The 22,419-nt window shown below is 32.5% G+C and overlaps 1 protein-coding gene across 1 annotated transcript in view; it reads left to right on the top strand.

Moving 5' to 3' along the window:
- Positions 1-21,478, top strand: part of LOC115879909 (neutral alpha-glucosidase AB) — a 40,856-nt gene extending 19,378 nt beyond the window's left edge. Inside the window, exons 9-17 of the mRNA XM_030896957.1 lie at positions 1,385-1,712; positions 1,998-2,236; positions 6,456-6,633; positions 7,412-7,488; positions 11,835-12,084; positions 12,502-12,653; positions 19,564-19,790; positions 20,093-20,193; positions 21,012-21,478. Of these exons, the coding sequence (XP_030752817.1) occupies positions 1,385-1,712; positions 1,998-2,236; positions 6,456-6,633; positions 7,412-7,488; positions 11,835-12,084; positions 12,502-12,653; positions 19,564-19,790; positions 20,093-20,193; positions 21,012-21,121 (1,662 nt within the window). The 3' untranslated portion in view covers positions 21,122-21,478. The remainder of the gene's footprint in view (positions 1-1,384; positions 1,713-1,997; positions 2,237-6,455; positions 6,634-7,411; positions 7,489-11,834; positions 12,085-12,501; positions 12,654-19,563; positions 19,791-20,092; positions 20,194-21,011) is intronic.
- The last annotated feature ends 941 nt before the right edge of the window (positions 21,479-22,419 follow it).

Here is a 22,419-nt window from a genome sequence, read left to right as displayed (position 1 = left end):
ATATATACCGGGTGCGTCTCTAAAGTGGCTCACCCCTATAACTTTTTTATTTTTTCAGATAAAACAACGAGATTTGCTATATTAGTATGTGACATAAATTAGGATTGATTGACGTGTTCAATTGTTTTCGGTCACTTCCGGTTTTACCGGAAATGACAACAACTTTTGATTTTTAAATGGCATCCTCGGTATTTTTTTACTTTATTCGATAGATAATTACATTCTGAATAGAATGACATATCATATGTCATATCAAATTTTCGCATATGGTTTATTTGAAATTGTAACGTGCGGTTATTAACGACAATTTGACTCAAAATACCAAGTGTTTTGTATCAAATTATTCGTAAAAAATGCTTTTTCGAAATATGCTAACGAGCCAACCTCGCTCATGGCACTCTAGATTGAAATTTAAAATACAATTTGTTTTTGAGCGAATATGTCAAAAGTTGACATATGACATTTTCTATCAAATAAAATTAAAAAAATACCGATGTTGCCATTTAAAAATCAAAAGTTGTCATTTCCGGTGAAACAGCAAGTAACCGAAAACAATTGAATACGTCAATCAATTTATTCAATCCTAATTTATGTCATATACTAATATACCAAATCTCTTTTTTTATCTAAAAAAATAAAGAAGTTATAGGGGTGAGCCACTTTTGAGACGCACCCTGGAGTAATCTTATGAACGCGAAAATAAACGTCAATCAGTTGTTTGGGTATTCCGAGATGAACCAAAATCGATGAAAAAATGTTTCCAAAAAGATGGTGGCGACATTTTTTTTCAAGAGCGGGTGATGTAGCAACAATTCCTCTGCAAGATCAAAAAACATATCTATTTGTTTGTCGCAAATAATTACTGAGTTTCGAAAAATCAACCGTCAACGATGACTGATCCTTCACCAAGACAACAATGAAAGTTCCTATACAGCTCCAAAAACAATTGAGTTTTTAAAGCAAGAAAACATCGAATTTTCCATCGACCAACCAATATCAATACAGTCCCGACGTAAGTCCTGACAACTCTTACCTTTCCAAAAATTCAGAATGAATTGCCTGGTCAAAGGTTCCAATTCCCAGAAGATGCAGTCAGCGCCTTCAATAGCGCAATGTTGAAAGTATCAAGCGAGTGGAATAACCCAAAATTGGTTTCAACGGATGCAAAATGCATTTCTCTTCGTAGAGGATAGTTCGAAAAACAATAACGTTTTAAAGTTATCTACTGTTTTTTCTACCTCTTTATGCAAAATATAAAAGACAATTTTAGTATTTGTTTTGTGCACAACTGAATAATAATTAATTGACAAATTTGTATTTAAGATATGCAATTTTTGCCATAGTTATATAGTTGCGATCTCTCACTCTACTAAATTTCTTGCAGCTGTTCAGCTTGGCGTACCATCAATGCCGCTGGAACTATAACGATCAAGATGATGTAACGACGGTGGTCGCCAATTTTGATAATAATAATTTACCTGTTGATGTAATGTGGCTGGACATTGAATATACAGATGCCAAAAAATACTTTACATGGGATCCTATTAAATTTTCAAATCCCGAAATTATGGTTAACAATTTAACTAGTACTGGAAGAAAATTAGTTGTTATTATAGATCCTCACATTAAGAGAGAGGGTGGATACTTTCTCCATGAAGATGCTTTGAAGTATGACTTTTATGTTAAGAACCACGATGGAAGTGTATATGAAGGTAGACATTAATAATAGATTTATTTTTATGTATAGGGATGTTTGTTCTAACTACACTCAGATGCATAAAAAGCCAACAGTTTTTTTTATTAAATCTAAAGTGTTTTAAAATTATGCACAAGTGTTTTAAAGTTAAGGTAAAAAACAACCCGTCGATTAACCATGTATAATAAGCCAGCATGTATAAAAATAGTATACTAATTAAAGATAATATATTTACATGCAGTTTGCTAAAAAATTCACACGCAATACATCACATTTTTTTAATAATCATAAACATTTTAAGGTTGGTGTTGGCCTGGATCTTCATCGTATCTTGATTTTTATGATCCGAAAACAGTTGATTATTACAAAAAGCTGTATGCTTTAGAAAACTTCAAAGGTACCACTCATGATGTGTGGATTTGGAACGATATGAATGAACCTTCTGTTTTCAATGGACCCGAAGTAACAATGCCAAAGGATTGCGTCCATCATGGTGGCTGGGAACATAGGGATGTTCATAACGAATATGGTTTAGTACATGTAAGTGACACATCGTAGTTTTTACACATAAACAAGCGTAAAAACAAGAATGTTTTATTTCAACCATCTTTGATTAATTATTTATACCATCAATTAATACCATATAGTTATTTACTAAAAAATCTCTCTCGACGTAACATTTATCAAAAATTAACACTAATTATAGGAAGATTATAAAAGATAGAACCTTTTTAGACATACAAATCTATTTTCAAAAAAAACATATTTTTTTCTCGAATTTTAAACTAAACATTTAAAGATCATTTTTACCCAATATAAAAATATATTACAACCTTCTTAGGATCAACTTAAAGCTCTACGCGCACTGAATGGCTATCGGCGCGATCGACCGACACGTGATTTTCAGTTTACGTTGAAATAAATGTAAGCCCGCGCACTGCATTAGATCGGTGTGCCTCGAGCTATCGTCAGTATCGGCGGTACCCGGCGCCACGCCATCAGGCGAAATCAGAGAATGCATGGGAGGAGGACGAATGGTCTATGCCGAGCGACTGTTTTTAGTGGAGCGGTTTTATATTAAACATGTCCGATGAATTATTAATCGAAAGTGTACGAGACCATGTCATACTTAATATGCGGTTTTTTATAAAAAATTCTTACAAGCACATTAACTATATTGTTTAATACACTTATTCAATAACTTGAATTAGAAAATTTTCCGATTAAACCCACTTATTTTTCATCTCGTTTTGATTATCTCACATTATTATGGAAATCTAATTTAAATATCGTCAAAAAACTTACCATATTATTTAATTTTTGGTTTGTTTTGACATTAGTAATAACAGCTGATAAATAGTCATCCTATGTTAGTTACTATGTTGATCGCTCCGTACAAGCTACAAATAGAGAAAATAATATTTATGTTTCAATAAAATATTTGTACATATATCTACCGTATGATAGAAACAAAACGACGTCCAGTTGGATGGGAAATGACGATTGATGACATTTCCCATATAAATTTACATATTAAATGACACCGATCTTCATTTCATGGCCATCGCTGATGCCGTTTCTTTTCGATCATACGGTACTATAAAATAAAAACTATATATATTTTTTTATATTTTCTTTGACTTTTTTTATTATATTTTAAGGTTTTAAAGTCTTGGTTTTAAGTCAGTAGTGAAGAAAACGAAACTTTAGTTTACATTTTGTTTAATGATTGACGTTTCGACCAATTTTAATTCGGTTTTCTTCAGAATCTATAATATGCAATACTACTTTATCACTAACAATGTGTTTAATATATAATTTTTTCTTACCACAAACGTAGAACATCATTTATACGTATATTATAGATTCCGAAGAAGACCGAATTAAAATTGGTCGAAACGTCAATCATTAAACAAAATGTAAACAAAAGTTTCGTTTTATTTACTACTGACTTAAAACCAGGGTTGGAAAAAATCATGATTTTTTTAAAAAAATAAAAAAAATCAGATTTTTTTTATTTAAATCAGATTTTTTTGATTTTAATTCAAAACAATATTTTAATCGGATTTCCAAATGATTAGGACTTATTTTCTAATTAAAGTCCTGTCCTAAATGGCTAAATTTTTATAATTCTGCCCGATACCGATATCACTAACAATTTTGCGGCGCGTGTCATTTTTTCACATCGGTCACCAATATATTCCGCATAAAAATTCGCTTGCTTCAGATCAAAAGGATTTTTTTTTCAAACGTCTCAAGAGTATTAATTTTTTTAATTTTAACGCCTATGCATAAAAGTAAAGCACTGTTACACATAAGCACAAAAGTACAAAAATATATTATCAAACAAAAAAAATATTAAGTGTCAAATTCAACGAGTGTACAAATTGTTGCTCGATTACTGTTTCTATTAGGAGTAATTTTCGGAGTAAAAATATGTACTTTTTGTGCCTCTCTGTAACGTCGGAATAACTTTACGATGGTCTTTCAATTCGTCAAAAAAAGTATAATTTTTACTCCTACTAAAACAATACACTATTGTTCGGAAATAGTCTTAATTCGAGAATGAAATTAATATTACCTAATGTCAAAGTGTAAGGAACTTACATCAAAATGTCGATAGGAATTTTCGATTTGGAAACATTTTCAAAAAAAAATACACCGTTTGAAAAAAAATATATAAAACAACTTATTTTCTGACAACGATTATAATTTTTTTCTGACAACGATTATATTTTCGAACAGCGACTTTTTGTCACTTATACATAAATTTTAAAATTTTAGTTTAGCGGTCTAATGGATTCACACGAAATTACTTCAAAAATCGGTCCAACATTTAAATTGATGAACAGATATTTTTATATAGTTTTATAACATTTACAATTATTTTTTCGATTTATTATCTGATATATCTGTTATAGAAATATTTTTTATAGTTTTCTAAGACACATTTTTATAACTTTTACAGTTACTTTTTATTTATTATAAAGTTTCAATAAAGTTATTTTTTTTATTTAAATCACATGATTAAAATTAAAAAAATCACTTGATTTAAATCAGGATTTAAATCATGATTTAAATCATTTGATTTAAATCAAGCCAACCCTGCTTAAAACCAAGATTTTAAAAATTTAAAATAAAAGCTATATATATGTATATAGTATATAAAATTATTTTATAAATATTTGTAATGACACTTATTTAGATTAAAAAACTAAAAATAGAAGTTTTATTTGACTATTTTTCATATCTACCTTTGTTTTAAAGAACAAATTAAACCCTTTTGAATGACACCAAATTTGGGTAAAATCGGTCAAGCCAAGAGTAATGTAGTATTTTTTATCCCCATCTTCCACTCTATTTTACTATTACAGTTGAGGGTTGGAATCTTTGGTGTTAAACAGCAAAATAAAAACACTAAATCACCACAATACACCAAAACACGTTTACTTTTACACTGGACGCGCGTTTCGCTAACCATGTTAGCATCATCAGCAGATAAACTGAATGAGTTTATAATCATCTGCTGATGATGCTAACATGGTTAGCGAAACGCGCGTCCAGTGTAAAAGTGTTTTGGTGTATTGTGGTGATTTAGTGTTTTTATTTTTCTATTTCACTAATTTTATGTGGTTTGTTAAGATCGAAATATATTAATGTGTGTTTGATTAAGATCATGTGTGTTTCGTTAAGATCTAAGTAATATTAATTTCAAAAAATGTCTATATCTATGTGGCGGATTCATCTCTCCAAAAAAAATTCTTTATGGGTATTTCGCCACTGCACTGTAAGAAAAATCACTTCAGCGTTAAACCTAAACGGACGCTGCTTGTCACAAGTTATGTTTACAGTTATAAAAATTTGCCTAACAAAGAAAAAAATGCTTAACGTTTCGGAAAGTTTATTTAACAGAACGTCAACGGTTTCTTGTAGACGTATCTGTTTTAAAAAGTAGTGTTCTTGAATAGTTCAATTTAAATATTTTAAATAGTTTTTTCTTTATTCTTTGTATTTTTTTTGCTTCCGACGACGGAAAGAGATAAACTTTCCGAAACGTTAAGCATTTTTTTCTTTGTTAGGCAAATTTTTATAACTGTAAACATAACTTCTGACAAGCAGCGTCCGTTTAGGTTTAACGCCAGAAGTGTTTACAAAAAATAACTATTTTATTTTGTAGATTTTTCTTGCAGTGCAGTGGCGAAATACCCATAAATAATTTTTTTTTGGAGAAATATTAATTTCCATCATAAAGCATAAAATATAAAAAGTTGCATAAAAATATACATAGTAATAATACTTTATAATTTTTTGAAATACCGAATGAATTTGACTAAATTTGAATAAACTTCTCCTCGTCTATGCTCAAATATATGCTGGTGACGTACTCTCGATCGTGCGACTCCAGTGCGCGGCTACCATCGACTTTCCGACCGGTCATGTCGTTCGCTCGCGCCGATACCCCTTCAGTGCGCATACTCCTTTAGGATCAACTGGCAATAAGCGCCATGACATCTAGGGCTTGACTTCGACAAAACTATCATCGATTGTCATATTTCAGCCGTATTTGATGTCTTTTTTTCGATCGTATGGTATTTTGTTACCTGCAAGACGTTTTTGTTTTGTATATAATTGTGATATAATCTTGTGACAATTATAAGACAAATTGAATAGTTAAGATCCACTAGTTATCACTATATATTAATATAGTTATATTAATTTATAATTTAAAGCTACTTATGATTTATTTTTATATTTTTAGACAATTGGAACTTACCAAGGTCTAAGACTCCGTTCTCCAAATAAAAGACCATTTATTTTAACGCGTGGACATTTTGCTGGTTCTCAGAGATTTGCTGCGGTATGGACTGGTGATAATGAAGCTAAATGGTCTCATCTCACTGCTAGTTTTCCCATGTGTCTTTCTGAAGCACTTGGAGGTGAATATACTTTATTTTATAGTAGATTCTATCTAATTAATTGATATTTTTATGAAACGGAATTTTTGAACATATTATTTTTGAGGAAACTGCGTTTTTTAATAATTCATTGTTTAGTTTAATAATGCACTTTCATATTTTTAATGCCCCTTATATATATATCATTATTTATTGTCACTACCCTATATGGCATTATTTGTTGCTACAACATATTTTTGTTTAAAATATACATTTTTATTTTTATTTCTATATCATGGTTCAAAAATATATCAACAGCCCATATATAAACAAAAACATATATTTTTAGTTAAAAACGTGTATTCCATATTTGTGTCTAAAAAGAGAGAAACTCGTGTTTCGAAATTGAATCGACAATAAATGGAAACCTTGTTTCCAAAATGTTTCGGTTTAGCGCTATCTGTGTAGAAATTTGGAACCTTCGTCACCTGTCAACAACACCAATTAAAACTTCTGGTCAAAATAATTAAAACATTTTTATTTACTTATTATAACATAATTAAAACATAAAAACATTTATTTCATTGTGGAATAAGAGAGAAAAAAACATTTGCTGGTAATATTTTTCTTCGGCCTCCTGTTGGGAGATTTTCCTATCATTTGTGGAATTTTATATTTTTTTGTAACAAACTTCTTTCTATAGGTTCAAGCAGTTATATGGTTTAGAACTTAGAACTATAATTTTTAGCCAGTAAAGTCAGCGTTTAATGAAAAAAAATTATTTTATATTATACTTTATATATTTATATTTTATTTATAGGAATAAGTTTCTGTGGTGCTGATGTTGGTGGTTTTTTCAATAACCCTGATATTGAATTGCTACAAAGGTGGTACCAGGTGAGTAATATATAAAAATTGTTATTAAATTATAGAGTAGAGACAATCAAGTGGTATTATAGTTATGAGGATACGCGCGTAAATAATAAAAAAATGTCCCAAACATATCACCGATAGACTGTTATCTTATTTCTTTGTTGCACTCTGCTCTCTCTCTCTCTCTCTCTATCATTGTCCAGGACCAAACGAGTCAAAATTGAGTATGTGTTTTAAAAATTGATACAGCTATTAGTAAAGAAACAAAATTAACTTCTTACTGAATACTACATCAAAGAATACTTTCATTCTTTGCAATATAAAAGTGCGAACACTTGAAAGTCACAGTAAAAACTTCTAAAAAAACAAACGTAGCGCGTCGACGCAATGAAAATAAGGTTATGAGCATGATACAAAGGAAACAAGGTATGATATTGCGCAGGTTGGGTCACAGTTTATATAAACAGGATATTTAAAATCGTCAAACTGATGACACATAATAAATGTGAAAATGTTAAGCTCAATGATTTGACATAACTTTTGAGGTTATGTCCTAATTCTTTCTTATTTTAGGTCATTTTTTATTAGTGGCAATTGAAACATATGGATATTTTTTTGTATGGCGTATGACGTCAAGGTGGTATGCGCGAACAGAACGAAATTGGAGCCGCTATCGATCATACCTTGTTTTCTTTGTATTATGGGTTATGAGTATTATGACCACAAAATAGAAATCAACCAGAAGGTTGACTCCCAAAATGCGCGCGAAACGGTAGCTAACCTAAAAATTCCTCTATGAGCGGGTAACACCTGTCAATGTAGCGGCGTTACCGGTTTAGTCAGGGCAGGTCAGGGTTTAGGCTTGATTTTCATGCATCCGTTTTCCGTTGATACGATATTAATTTTATTGGTAGAATTTAGAGACTTTGATTGGTTAGAAAATAACGCAGTTTTTAAATTTATTGCATTTTCATGCCTCCGTTTATCGGATATACGTTGGTGTTATTTTATATTTTCGTTTCCATAACGATTTTGCTATTTTGCTTATATTTTTATTAAGGTTAGATTAAATTTGTCAAAAATGTGTCATAACCATGTCATAACGTCCGTTATCGTATGAACGGGTCCGTTGACGGGCTGAAGTAAAATATTTACGGGTGAAAAGTGGCGCGAAAACGCTATGACCAATCAGAGCACCGTCGAACCAACGTATCAACGTATAACGGATGCATGAAAATCAAGCTTTAGTTGAATTCTGACTATCGCAGAAAACAGCAGCTGTTCGTAGCGTCGAGTCCGTTGAGTTGTGTATTTTATTATTTTTTTATATTTTGTGTTTGTATTCGTGTGGTTGTGTTTTAAGTTGTTGTAAACTTGACTAGTAGTCAATAGTAGTTAATCGAATCCTTAAAAAATAGGAGATATTTGTTGTCAAAAAAGTTACAAAGCAGTAGGCTAACCTAAAACATTCGAAAAAGACAGTTGTAAACTTCATCCGCGTGAATAACAGCCATTATATGCTCGTTGAATAATATACTATTATAAACTGTTATTTTTTAAAAATTTAATGTTTAATACTGTGTTGTCAAATAATATATTTTTAATTATTAAATGATCAGCCAGTAATAATTCTTTTTTCAAAATAATTTTTATTCTAAAGACTAAAGATCGATTATAGACCGATTTGACGAAGACGATTTATTTATATTTCTCTCAAATTTTTGTATTAGACAGAGAACGCATGAGACAGCTACTGTTCCTTGTTCTTTCTACTGCTTTGTGCCATTTAGGGAATATCGTAAGATGCTGGTCAATAAAATTCTACGCTGAATGTCAGCAGCTGTGTTCCCTGACCGCGCCCATTTTTATGCAACATGTTACAAAGAAAACAAGGTATGATATTGCGCAGGTTGGTCACTACGTCACAGGTGATAAACGGCACCATTGGTCGGCAAGCTCCGCGCGCCAATTTCAAATTATCAAACAGATAACAAATGACACATAATAAATGTGAAAATCACTTAGACAAGGAAAGAGAGGGGACAGCTAACACGCATATTCTTCAGTGAAAAATTTTTGAGGCCAAAATTTGATCGGCGGCCATACTTTGGTGACAAGATTTCGAGGTGACACCAAGCGAATTTTTATGCTTTTTGTGAATACTGTTTTGTTTTAAATTTATAAACTGTGTTGTTTAGTATGGTGAAATGTTCAGCGTATGGCTGCAAAGACCGAAGCGAGAAAAAAGTAGCTGGAATTACATTTCACAGGTAAAAATCGACACACAACTTTTGTTATGTGGTCATAAAATGTACATTTTTTTCATTATAGCAGTAAAAATATGTAAAATGCTTTTAATATGTCTTGGACCACATCCTTACAAAACTGTTTTTAATAATTTCAAGTAGTATTTTCAATATCCTGTATTATAATTAATGTTTGAAGCTATAAATAATGCTACTCAGCATGGATTTCTCCAGTGGCGTAGGGAATTATAATTAGAGAAATACAATTTCTGCAATAAACATTTTTTACATATTTTACATGTAAAAAAATGTATAAAGTAGGTATTGTTATCAAATAGTAAAATAATTGTAAACTATAAAAAAAATGAAAAATTCTATATGTATAGTTGTTATATAAAACTTAAATTTACCTGCCAAGATTTGCTGGGGGTGGACAAACTTGTGGTGGGTATATATTTTTAAATATTCTTTCAAAAAATTTACTAATTTAGGTGTATAATAACAGTTTCAGTAAGTAATTAATAAAAATTTAAAAATAAATAAAATAACACAAAGCTTCTAGAATTGTTTATTTTTTTTGAGGAAAATTAGAATATTCTTATGATTGAAGGTAACAAATATTAAAAATTACATTATTCATTGAATCCGTACGCAAGCGTGAAGGGGATTGGCTATATTCATTATTATACCGTATCATCGAAAAAAAAGACGTCCAGTTGGCTTGTAAATGACGATCGACGACATTCCCCATATAATTTTACATATAAAATGACAGCGATCTTCATTTCATGTCGTTTTGTATAGTTTTTATGTCATTTTATATGTAGAATTATATGAGGAATGTCATTGATCGTAATTTACAAGCCAACTGGCCGTCGTTTTTTTTTTCGATCATACGGCATAATAATGAATCTAGCCAATCCCCTTCACACTTGCTTACGGATTCAATGAATAATGAAATTTTAAATATCAATTTGTGAAATTGTCATTTCCAAACAAACAAGACGCCGTTTTTTTCGATCATACGGTAATATGTATATACACATTTAAAACATATATATTTACATTATATTTTATTTAATTATGCATTATACACACATTAATAAATAAATAATTGTCTTGATAATCAGTCCACTGTGACTGTTAAATAAATTTTGCATTATCGACTTAGGTATTCTAATATTATAAAGGTGAGACTAAAAAAAAAACAAAATTGTATATGCATTACTCAAAAATGAACGATATATTAGTTTACGTTTTAATAAATATTTGGTATCGTCTAGGTACAAGCTAATTTCTGATGCTACGCCATTGGAGAATTTCGTGTGGTGACAAGTGGCCTCACTTTTAGCTGCCGTGTTACCTATCCCCTCTCTTTCCTTGTCTAAGGAAAATCATTTTTCAAATGTGAAACTCGATGATTTGACATAACTTTTTGGGGTTATGTCCTAATTCTTCCCTATTTTATGTCTTTTTTTATTAGTGGCAATTGAACAATATGGATATTTTTTGTATGACATATGACGTCATGCGCAAACTGAACGAAATTGGGGCCGCTATCGATCATACCTTGTTTTCTTTATATCGATTATGCAATCGTCTTCTTTCCTGATTCAGAGTATACCTACTAATTGCAAAAAAAACGCTGCATAAAAATTACATGTGGTGGTATCTATACAAACTTTACTTTTCGAAATAACCTATTACGCTCAGTCTGTAATCACATATCAGATAATAAAAATACTTATTCAATCCGGCCCTGAGAGTTACCCGCTGCTAATATGGCGTCGTGATTCGTGAAACGTCATCAAATTCAGCAGAGTCAACGTTCTGGTTGATTTCTATTTTGTGATTATGACTTTTAAGACAGTTTCTAGGGTTGTCCACGATGTTTAATTTGTACGTTTTGAATCATATAAAATTGTACTGTATGATTGAAAAAAAAACGGCTTCCAGTTGGCTGATGATGTAACAACGTCTGACTTAGGACTCTAAATGACTCACTGTCGCAGTAAAAAATTTCACCAACATAGTAAAGCACGATTTGAAATATTAGTTATATGTCGACTGTGACGTCGTATCATTCGATTAGGGGTAGAATTGTCATTAATATTTTATTTTAAGGCCGGAATTTGGTTACCATTCTTCCGTGCTCATGCCCATATCGACACTAAACGACGAGAACCATACTTATTCTCAGACGATGTAGTAAACAGAATTAGAACGGCTTTAAGATTGCGATATGTCCATCTACCTTTGTGGTACACCCTCTTTTGGGAACATGAGACTAAAGGAGAGCCTGTTATTAGACCGTTGTTTTACCACTATCCAGATGATGAAAATGTTCTTGATATTGACAATACAGCTTTGATTGGTAAGTACTAATATTTCTTAAATAGCTTCATGCATTTTAATATTATTTACTACTGTTTTTAAAGTATACAGGGTGTCTCAATATTCCGTGTACATACAACTACTACGTACTCCGTGTACATACAACTACTGCGTACTCACATGGACATAACTTACCTCTATATGTATAAAAATGCTTTGTTGGTTCATTAGGGGGCATCAAACTTTAAAAAAAAAACATATTTTATGTTATAAAAACAAGGAAAATTACGGGGAGGATTAAAACTACCTCCAACTCCTACATAAATTTTAGTAGAAATAAATACTACTCTATATTACGAATACTAATAAAAAATAATCTTAAGTGTTATATATTATATAACTATCTCACTATTACTATTAGATTGATGGCGTTACAAGTAAACTTTTTTTATTATAGGTCATTCCGTTTTGGCTCATCCTGTAACGGAGCCAGGTGAAACATCTGTAGACGTTTATTTACCAGGAGGTAAAAATGGGTATTGGTATGATATTCAAGACTTTCAACTCTATCATGGAGGAAATCATAAAATATCTGTGGATTTAGATAAGGTAATAAATATTTTTTTACGTAGATCTCTACTAGAGATGGGTTTATCAGGCAGGAATTACATTAAGCTTTATGGACCTACATCCAGGTTCCAGTTCTGCCATATCTATATCACTTTAACTTTAAATTTTGTTTTGCATGAAGCACTTCGCGTTCAAAAGTTTTGTAGTCCTTTAGAGAAATCTGATGTTTGTGTTTTGCCAAATTTTTATTATTTGATCTTAGCTGTTCTATTTATTTGGTAGTACCTTATGGTTCAAATTTAATAACTACTAGGCAAAGCATTACGAACTTTACATATTCATAAAAGATAGTCGAGTTACAAAAACACTGCCAGCAAAATTATCTACATTTAGCTTTTAATTTGATAGTATTTTGAAGAAATAAACTGGCCATTATTTTTTACAAAAAAAAAACTAAAACTAAATTTGAAAGTAGTCCTTGTCTGCTCATTTCTTTGGCGAAGCCTAACATTCTATAATTTGAATATACCAAGAAAATAACAGCACTAGATATAAATTTCAAATAATACAAAATAATTTCGAATACGGTTACGGTTCAGCGAAGGTAACCTTAAAAAACAGTAATAATACAACTCGGCACGAGATACAATTTTCTCTTTATTCCAATACTGATTTATTTCGCTGTATCGTTATGTTTTCATTCTCTGTCGACAACGTGACCGGTTGGCTGTCAGGAATGTAGTTCGGGGGATAGGTGTCGATATTCAGTAGGATCTATATCCATATCGTTACCGACACCAGACACAGGTCCGTGGATTCGTATCTATCCGGACCTATTCATCTCTAGTCTCCAGCAACATATTTTTATAAACGATCATTGATAAAATAGTTAGGAAAGTTGAAATTTTATTTTTGCTTTACTTAATTTGAATTATTTTTATTGGGCGCAATCATAGACTTAAAATAAAATATAGACTACACTATTTACATCTCAACGCGGTCAAACAATATTTTTTGTATACATGTTTACTTCTGGGTACAGTCGACCGAGCCTTCCTCATCCAGCCTATGTTGTCACGTCTTTAATATTATCAATTTTTTTTTCTTGTTACACACATATATTGAGATATTAATACTACAGTTTAATAGAGTAGGTTTTAATATTCCATAGATGTATCAAATAGTCCTTATACTACTAAATTATAAGTCGGATACTGTTTAAAAAGGATAAGTTCTTTACAATATGACAACACCGATTAGAGGCGAGGGAGCCTATTCATTCATTTATTACCTTGTAGTACGCGTCGCACGTGTGCGGTAAAGCTTTGTTGCCACTATGTCCCCGGCTGTTTTAACGCATTTTCTTAGCTTGTAGTCATTAAGTGTTTATTTTATTGACTTTTTCTGTTCAAGAACTATAAAATATGGTTCGCCAATGCCAAATTTGCAAGAAATTTGACTTAAATAATTCATTTAAGTCTTGAAACGACTTTCGACCGGTAGGCAACTCTCAATTTACCCATTGGGAGTCAGTGGCGTTGTTGTAGAAAGGCGCTTATTTAGATAATATTTTAGTAAAATGTAAAATCTGAATTTTTTGTCTTACCATTACATTATTTACTTACTTACATTGTAGCAAAATCATAATTATAACCCTGTTAATAATTAATAATGTTTTTATTAAAAATATATTCCGGTTTATTCTAAAATTATCTTCAGAATCTAAAATAACATACAAGAATTTTAAAATGATATTACATTATGAAACAATATTTTTTAATATACCGGGTCGTCTCAAAAGTGGCTCACCCCTATAACCTTTTTATTTTTTCAGATAAAAAAAAACAGATTTGTATGTTAGTAGGTATATGACATAAATTAGGATTTATTGACGTATTCAATTGTTTTTGGCCTCTTCCTTTGTCACCGAAATGATTACATCTTTTGATTTTTAAAGGCACCCTCGGTATATTGCTACTTTATTCGATAAAATATGACACTCTGAATAGAATGACATATCATATGCCAACTTTTGACATTGTCGCTTAAAAACAAATCGTATTTTAAATTTCAATCCAGGGTGCCATGGTGTTGTTAAAAACACTAAGTTTTAATCAAGGAGCCTTGGAAAAATAGTTTTGATCGTCTAATAGGTTTCGTGTCTTGTATAGGCCGGTTAAAAGATGTACAAATCGTATTTTTAATCATACATATGTCAATTTTTTCAAATGGAACAAGGGTGACTCATTAGCATATTTGGAAAAAACATTTTTTTATGAATATATTGATACCACATACTTGGTATTTCGAGTTAAATTGTCGTTATGAACCGCGTGTTACAATTACAATTAAATCATATGCGAAAATGTCAAAAGTTGACATATGATATGTCATTCTATTCAGAGTGTCATTTTCTATCGAATAAAGTAGAAATATACCGAGGGTGCCATTTAAAAATTAAAAGTTATAGTCATTTCCGGTGAAATAGGAAGTGACCAAAAACAATTGAATGCGTCAATCAATCCTAATTTATTTCATATACTAACATACTAAATCTTGTTTTTTTATTTGAAAATATAAAAAAATTATGGGGATGGGCCACTTTTGGGACGCACCCGGTATAATAAAAACAGTACCGAGTTAAATAAATGTAGTTTTTATTTTATCCACTTCCTATCACCTTCCTTGCTTTATATAGCTGGCTATAGCTGCGAGTAAGTCCTTTGGGCAGCAGGAGGCGAAAAATATTATCAATAAGCATCCAAGGGAAGGTGAGGTGCTGAGTTTGGACCCAATGACTCCACCTATTGTGCGGTTATCGCGTGAATCGGACACGGCCAATGGACGTTATTTGTTGGCGAGACTAAGGGACCCTTCGATATTGAAAGCTGTCAGGCTATTCCTTGCGTACCTCCATGACCAACCCCCAGTGCGTGTTTTGAGGGACACACCAACACCAGCATCAAGTTGGCGCTAGCATCGGAAGGTCTCCCATGCGACATGGACTCCCTGCGCAAGTTGTTTTATCGCTTCCACGACGCGTATGGCATTGGCGTGGCTGAGGTTGAGGCAGATCTCTCCGCCTTCAGGACCTTTTCTCATCAGAGAAGCTATTTCACCTTCAGAAGTCTAGGGAAAGCCACAGCAAGTATTTTTCCAGTGGCTCTCCATCTAAAAATAAAAATTTTTAATTCATTTGACGCGAACAGAGGATCAAGCACCCTCTGATAAATCGGACGATAGCAAGCTAGGTATTTTTTCTTATCAATGTTCAGTCCTTAAGACACAAAACAGATGAATTATTTCTTTTATTGGAACAGCTCAAATTTCCTGAAATCATTGCCATAACGGAACATTGGTTAAATACCGATGAGCCCGTGTTTGTGAAAAATTACACAACAATAGCTAGATTTAATAGAAGTAATTTATCTCATGGAGGTACTATGATAATGTCTACCAACAAAACCTTACGGCAATAACAAAATTTGATCACTTATTAGCCGAGAAAATGTTTGAATTTTCTATCATCTACCACATTGCTTATGACCTCTATATTGTTTGTATTTATAGAACACCTGACGCAGATATGCATATGTTCTTTCAGAAATTACTGAGTTTGCTAGAGTCCCTGCCTGTGAATAGCAGGTTGATCTTGTGTGGTGACCTTAATATTGACTTCTCCAGTGTGTGTGATGCTCGGGTATCTCTCCAGTCTATCTTCGAGACTTTTGGTGTAGTAATGCATGTTAATGCACCAACAAGAATCACTAGAACTTGTTCTAGTACTATAGACTATGTCGTGTCATCCTTTGATCCAGAATTGGTTGACTGTACTGTGTTGAACTCAGGCTTCTCTGATCATGAAGGAGTATTAACAAAATTTTCCATAAAATCCGAGAGTAGAAACACTTTTCGTAAATTAGGACGTATTTTTTCGGAAAAAAACTTTATAAATTTTAAGCAGCTTTGTCTAACAACAGATTGGCATGTCATCTCTGGTGATGTAGACACTGAAGTTTCCAGATTTACACAAACATTATCTGGTCTGGCATCCAAAGCCTTTCCTCTCAGGCCTGTCAAAATTAAACATCATAAACCCTGGACTATTAAGGGCCTACGTACATCTGCAAAAAAACATGCGCTCTTTATCTCACCTAAAAAAATCTCGGATAGTGTCTTCTTTCACGAGTACGTGAAACTTTACAGGAAAATTTACCATAAGACTATAAAAGCCGCCAAGGACATCTATTACAATAGGAGGTTGACTGAGTCCGGTAATATTGCCAAAGAAACATGGTCGATTGTGAATGACTTGAGGAGTAAGGTTTCTTCGTCCAACATAACCTCAACTTCACCTGAGGACCTAAACAATTACTTTGTAAATGTGGCGAAGAATATAGTGAATACTGTCTCACCCTCCCTTGATCCTCTATCATTTCTCTCTGACTATAATGTTAATTGGCACAGTTTCTTCCTTACGCCTGTGGGGTTGGCAGAGCTTCGCAATACATTAAATGATATTAAAAATAAATCTTCAGCAGGGACTGACGGACTTACACTTAAAATGTTCTCTAGTATGCCGGAATGTACATTAAACCATCTTTCAGCCTTAATTAATATGTCATTTGAAGATGGTGCTTTTCCAAATTGCCTTAAGTCGGCGATAATTATTCCTTTGCATAAAGGAGGTGATAAAGAGCAAGCTTCCAACTATCGTCCAATTGCACTCCTTCCCACGTTATCGAAGATCATGGAGAGACTGGTTAAAAAGAGGCTTGTATCATTTCTTCTAAAATACAAAATACTCACCCCTTTCAGTTTGGGTTCTTGAGTAACAAATGTACAAATGACGCTATGTTTTCGCTGTTTAATAATGTATACTCCAGTCTGAACAACCGTCTCGTTACAGCAACAATTTTCTGTGATTTCTCGAAAGCTTTCGATTGTGTTAATCATAACATCCTAACTAATAAATTGCAGTACTATGGTATCAGGGGAACGCCTCTTGAATGGTTTAAGTCCTACCTTAACAACAGAAACCAGCGTGTGAGGGTTGATAAGACTGTGTCTTCTTGCAAGCCAATAGAATGCGGAGTACCTCAGGGCTCAGTGCTAGGTCCTATTTTGTTTCTGTTGTTTATCAACGATATTGCTAGTCTGGACATCAGTGGTAAAATCTGTCTCTTCGCGGATGATACTTGTTTCACATGGAGCAGCCCGGACACCACGGCACTTCATAGAACCATTTCCAGTGACTTAATCAACATAAAAACATGGTGCGATTCTAATTATCTGTGTCTCAACGTCTCTAAAACTAAAGTCTTATCATATAAAAGTACGTTGCTACCTTTTCAACTTGATAATACCACCATTGACGTCGTTGATTCTGTGAAATTTTTAGGCCTTGTTGTGGACAACTATTTAAAATGGGATTTGCACATCGATGCTTTAGCTAAAAAATTAAGTTCTGCCTGTTTCGCACTTAGATCAGTTGCTAATGTGCTTAATTTGTCAACATCTAGGACAGTCTATTATGCCCTTTATGAGTCGCATCTCCGATACGCACTTCCATTCTGGGGTGCGTGTTGTGCGACTCAATTTGAGCGTATCTTCAAATTACAAAAGAGAGCTGTGCGATATTCACTGAGGCTAACCAGTTGTGCTCACTGCCGGGACTTGTTTAGAAGATATAAAATATTAACTCTTCCTTCCCTATTCATACTCGAATCCGTCTGCCTAGTTCGCAAGCACGTATCGAGTATTTCTCTAGAGCCAGTTCATGGCTATCCAATTAGGAACGCAGAGCATAACATGTATCTGCCAACCCCTCACTCTGAGTTAGTAAAGAGTTCCCAATTGTACAATGCAAAAAAAAATGCACTATCATCTGCCATCTGAAATTAATTCCATTTCATCCTTTCCTGCATTTCGCAGAGCCTTGAGATCATACTTACTGGAGAAAGCCTTTTACGCGGTTAACGATTTTTTTATTAATATCTAGGGTTCTAAATTTAACACACATTCACTAAATTTAGAAATGATTTTGTTTTTTCTATCCATTTAAATTTAGTATTGACATTATATACAGTTGTTTATTTACATGTATGTTTATATTTTATTTATATTTAATTAAATAAATTTTTGACAATGTACAATTTCTATAATTGTATAAAGTATTGTTTTAGTTTTGTATGTTTGCTGTTAGTTTTATATGTTTTTCTGTTGTTAAGTGAAGTTTTGTATGTTTTTTATATTCTTTTTTTTAAGCTTTGTCAACAAAATTGTAAAAATTTTTTTATGACAATAAAGCAATTTCTTTCTTTCTTTCTTTCTTTAATGGAACAGATTTATGTTTTCTCTAATTTACATAATAAGACATCACTTAACCAGAAAAAAAATTACAACAATCATATTTTTTTTTTCTCTCTCTGTCGCCGATTCTATTATATCTGTGGAATAGATCCTGTTTTGATTAATATTAGGGGTTGTAAATGTTTGACTAAAATTAATAATTTATTATTAATTTCAAAAATTACGTAATTTCGATTATAAAATTTCCTCTATAACGTGTATTTTTTCTAAACTTTGATTTAAAAAACCTGTCCTAAATCTTAATAAAACATAAAAAAGTTTAAATACGATATATTTTTAATTTAATTATAGCTTCATTAAAATAAAAAAATTACCCGGCTATGATACGGAGAGTTCAGGTGTACTTGAGAAACGAAAGACAGTGTTGTGTTTCTCGGCAGAGTCGTCAGGGAACGACCGTTACGACAGAGACAACCTATCTATCGCTCGTGTCGCACTCGTTATAACCTAAAACAATAACACAACAATAACAAGACAGTGTCTGACCGCATGTTCCAGCTATTTATGAATGAGATGCTCAGTCTATATTTTATTTTAAGTCTATGGGCGCAATATAAATATCCAACCCTTTTTTTAGCATGTAGCATTCTACAGAGGAGGTTCGATTATTCCCAGGAAGGATAGACCGAGAAGGTCTTCAGCAGTAATGCATCATGATCCTTTTTCATTATATATTGCATTAGATGATAAACAGAAGGCATCAGGAACACTTTATTTGGACGACTATGAGAGTTTTGATTATAAGAACGAGAAGCGATATACCTATTTGAACTTTGATTTCAGCAATAACAAATTCACTAGCAGGTAAATTTCTGTGGATTGTACATCGAAAGAAAACGGCGTCGAGGACGGCTGGGGAATGACAATCGATGATAATTTTGACGAGGTCAAGCCCTAGACGTCATTTTCTTGACCCTACAATACAGAGTAATTAATTCATAAAGATGCTATATGATTAAAATGTTTTATGATTAAGCTAGTGTTGACATTAATGGAAATTAGGAATCAGTTACTCTCTTTGAGCTGTTATCGTCCAGTGCATGCATGCACCTTAATAGGTGTACACCTTTTCAATATTGTAATAAGTTAAAATACTTCGTTTTTAGCTTGATTGATAAAGCCACTTATCCAACTGAAGAATGGATAGAAAAAATTGTTATTCTTGGCCCACCTGCTGGCATTACCGGAGCTAAGTTAACAAGTAAAAGTAAGTTTTTACTGTTATAAGAGCGTTTGTGAGCATTTTTTCTTGTCCTTCACTGTATAATAAGATTTTATAGAGTGGGTAGAGAATATACGTATGGAATACACATATTTTTTAAATTTCTGGCTGATTAATTTCAGATAAAGAATTGATATACCGATCTGGTCATCGTAAAAGGGTGGTCTGGATTTTAACGCGTGTTTAACGTAAACAATCAAATGTATTAAAAATAGATAAAAGTTGGGGTGATACATTTCTTTTATGTGGTATTGCTGGATTCTGCATCATGAGTTTCAAACCGCACAAGCAGGCGTTTACAAAAATGTTGCTTCTAGGGTTGGAACTTTATTTTTCACAATTAGTTACGCATTTAACTACGGCTGTAATAGATTATATTTAGCTTTGATATATAATCTTCACCTCAGTAGTACAAATGAAAGTTTTTTAAAGTTAATTTTTTCTAATTTATTTAAGGCTAAGATAATAATATACTTATAGCCTGTCGACAAGAGAAGGGTCTTGGGTTGGCGTTTACCTACGTACATGTTTAGAAGTGAATCGCTATGTCGATCTTGTAAGTCGGAGAGAGAAAAATGCGAAGTTTATGATCTATGATATTTATCTATACATATTCCTACCTACACACGTAAAAAATTGCAATACTGTGTGCCGCTTTTCATTTTGTCTCTGTGTCTGTCAACCGGTCATTTATATTTATCTATGCTGCATGCATTAAAATACAGACTACGGAGATAAAGTGTTCAGGATCTTATAAACTAATATAGTATTATTATTTTTATTCATGTATCCATTTTTTTCAGCTTTAGGAACAATAAATCTGGAGACATCTTATGACAAAGAGTCAAAATCTCTAACAATAAGAAAACCTGGTGCAAGTGTGCTAGAGCCATTCACTATTGAATTAGTGTAATTCAATAATGCTGTGAGTTATATATTTGATTTGTTCAATATCATTTTGGGTTATATATAGATTATAAATGTAACAAATTAGGTATTTTGAATTGTTCTGTGTTTAGAGGACAAGTGATAACTGCAGAAGGATATTATAATATTTATAGTTGATAGGGGTAAAATTTAGAGAAAGTAAATCATTTTTTGTGATAAATAAAACATTTTAATCTATACCTTTTTGTATAGAACACTGATGTAATAATTCTGTGTGAATTTGAACAAATATTAAAATCATTTCATTGTTATTTACAAATCATATAAATTATTTCAAGTGTACAAATAGTATAGAAATAAAATGTTCATCTTAAGACCAGAATACTTGTCTTTTTCCCTTTATTGCGTTATTTTATAGATCTATTGTGTTCCCCTTTGTTGAGTTATAACTCAACGTAGAGTCTCAGGGCTTTCACAAAAGCCAGTATCTGAGACGGGTTTATAGAGGTTAGTTCTCCATCTCCGTTTTCAGTTGTACCAAAGTTTATGGCACGAATGGTTGTCGCCTCGGCGCACTCAGTGATGGGGTGTTCTAGTGTTTCCCCATTTTCCCCACAGAATCTGCTCCGTTGTTTCTTAGTTTCAATCTACTGAGGTGTTCATTTAGGAGTGTGAACAGTGTCCCCTGTTAAACACCCCTTGACAATTCGAAGATCGTTCTTACTTAAATCAAGGAAAATCTTTAGTTTTTCTGGATCGTAAGTTGTGAAAAATTTCTTCGAGTGTCTTAGGGTACCTACATAGTTAGGCATCTCGATGCGATGCTCTCCGCGATGCATCCTATACGCACGTTTTAAGCACTTTTAAAACCGCGAGTTGGAGGATTCCCATTCTAGGTTACGGATGGAGTCTTCCAGGTTTTTGAGTTCTGCTTTAACTTTGTTTCCCCTTGGGAGCAGAAGGGTTTTGGTCCAGTTAGTGGAGTGTTCACTCCTTTTCTAACTCTTTCATTACCTTCTATTGCTGGGAGGGGTGGCGGAGTAGGATGACTTTATTTTCTTTGCATTTGTTCGCCGTAAAAAATCTTGTTTTATATTTCTCATTAAGTGATAAACTGTTGACATTGAACACATGGTTTTAGGTAGCACGGAAATACTAAAGTATTGCAATGTTGTAGGGCAAATAAAACTTCGGAGTTGAAATAGGAATGTCGTATATTAATCAACATTTATAAAATATTTTAAATTGTAACAAACATGACTAGATCCATACTGATTCACAATAATAATATAAAGAAATATCATGACAATAATGAGCGAGTGT

Source organism: Sitophilus oryzae, unplaced genomic scaffold (assembly GCF_002938485.1).
Source record: "Sitophilus oryzae breed Bouriz unplaced genomic scaffold, Soryzae_2.0 scaffold_1590_pilon_pilon, whole genome shotgun sequence".
Classification (NCBI taxonomy): Eukaryota; Metazoa; Arthropoda; class Insecta; order Coleoptera; family Curculionidae; genus Sitophilus; species Sitophilus oryzae.
This window is presented reverse-complemented; position numbering and strand designations above follow the sequence as displayed.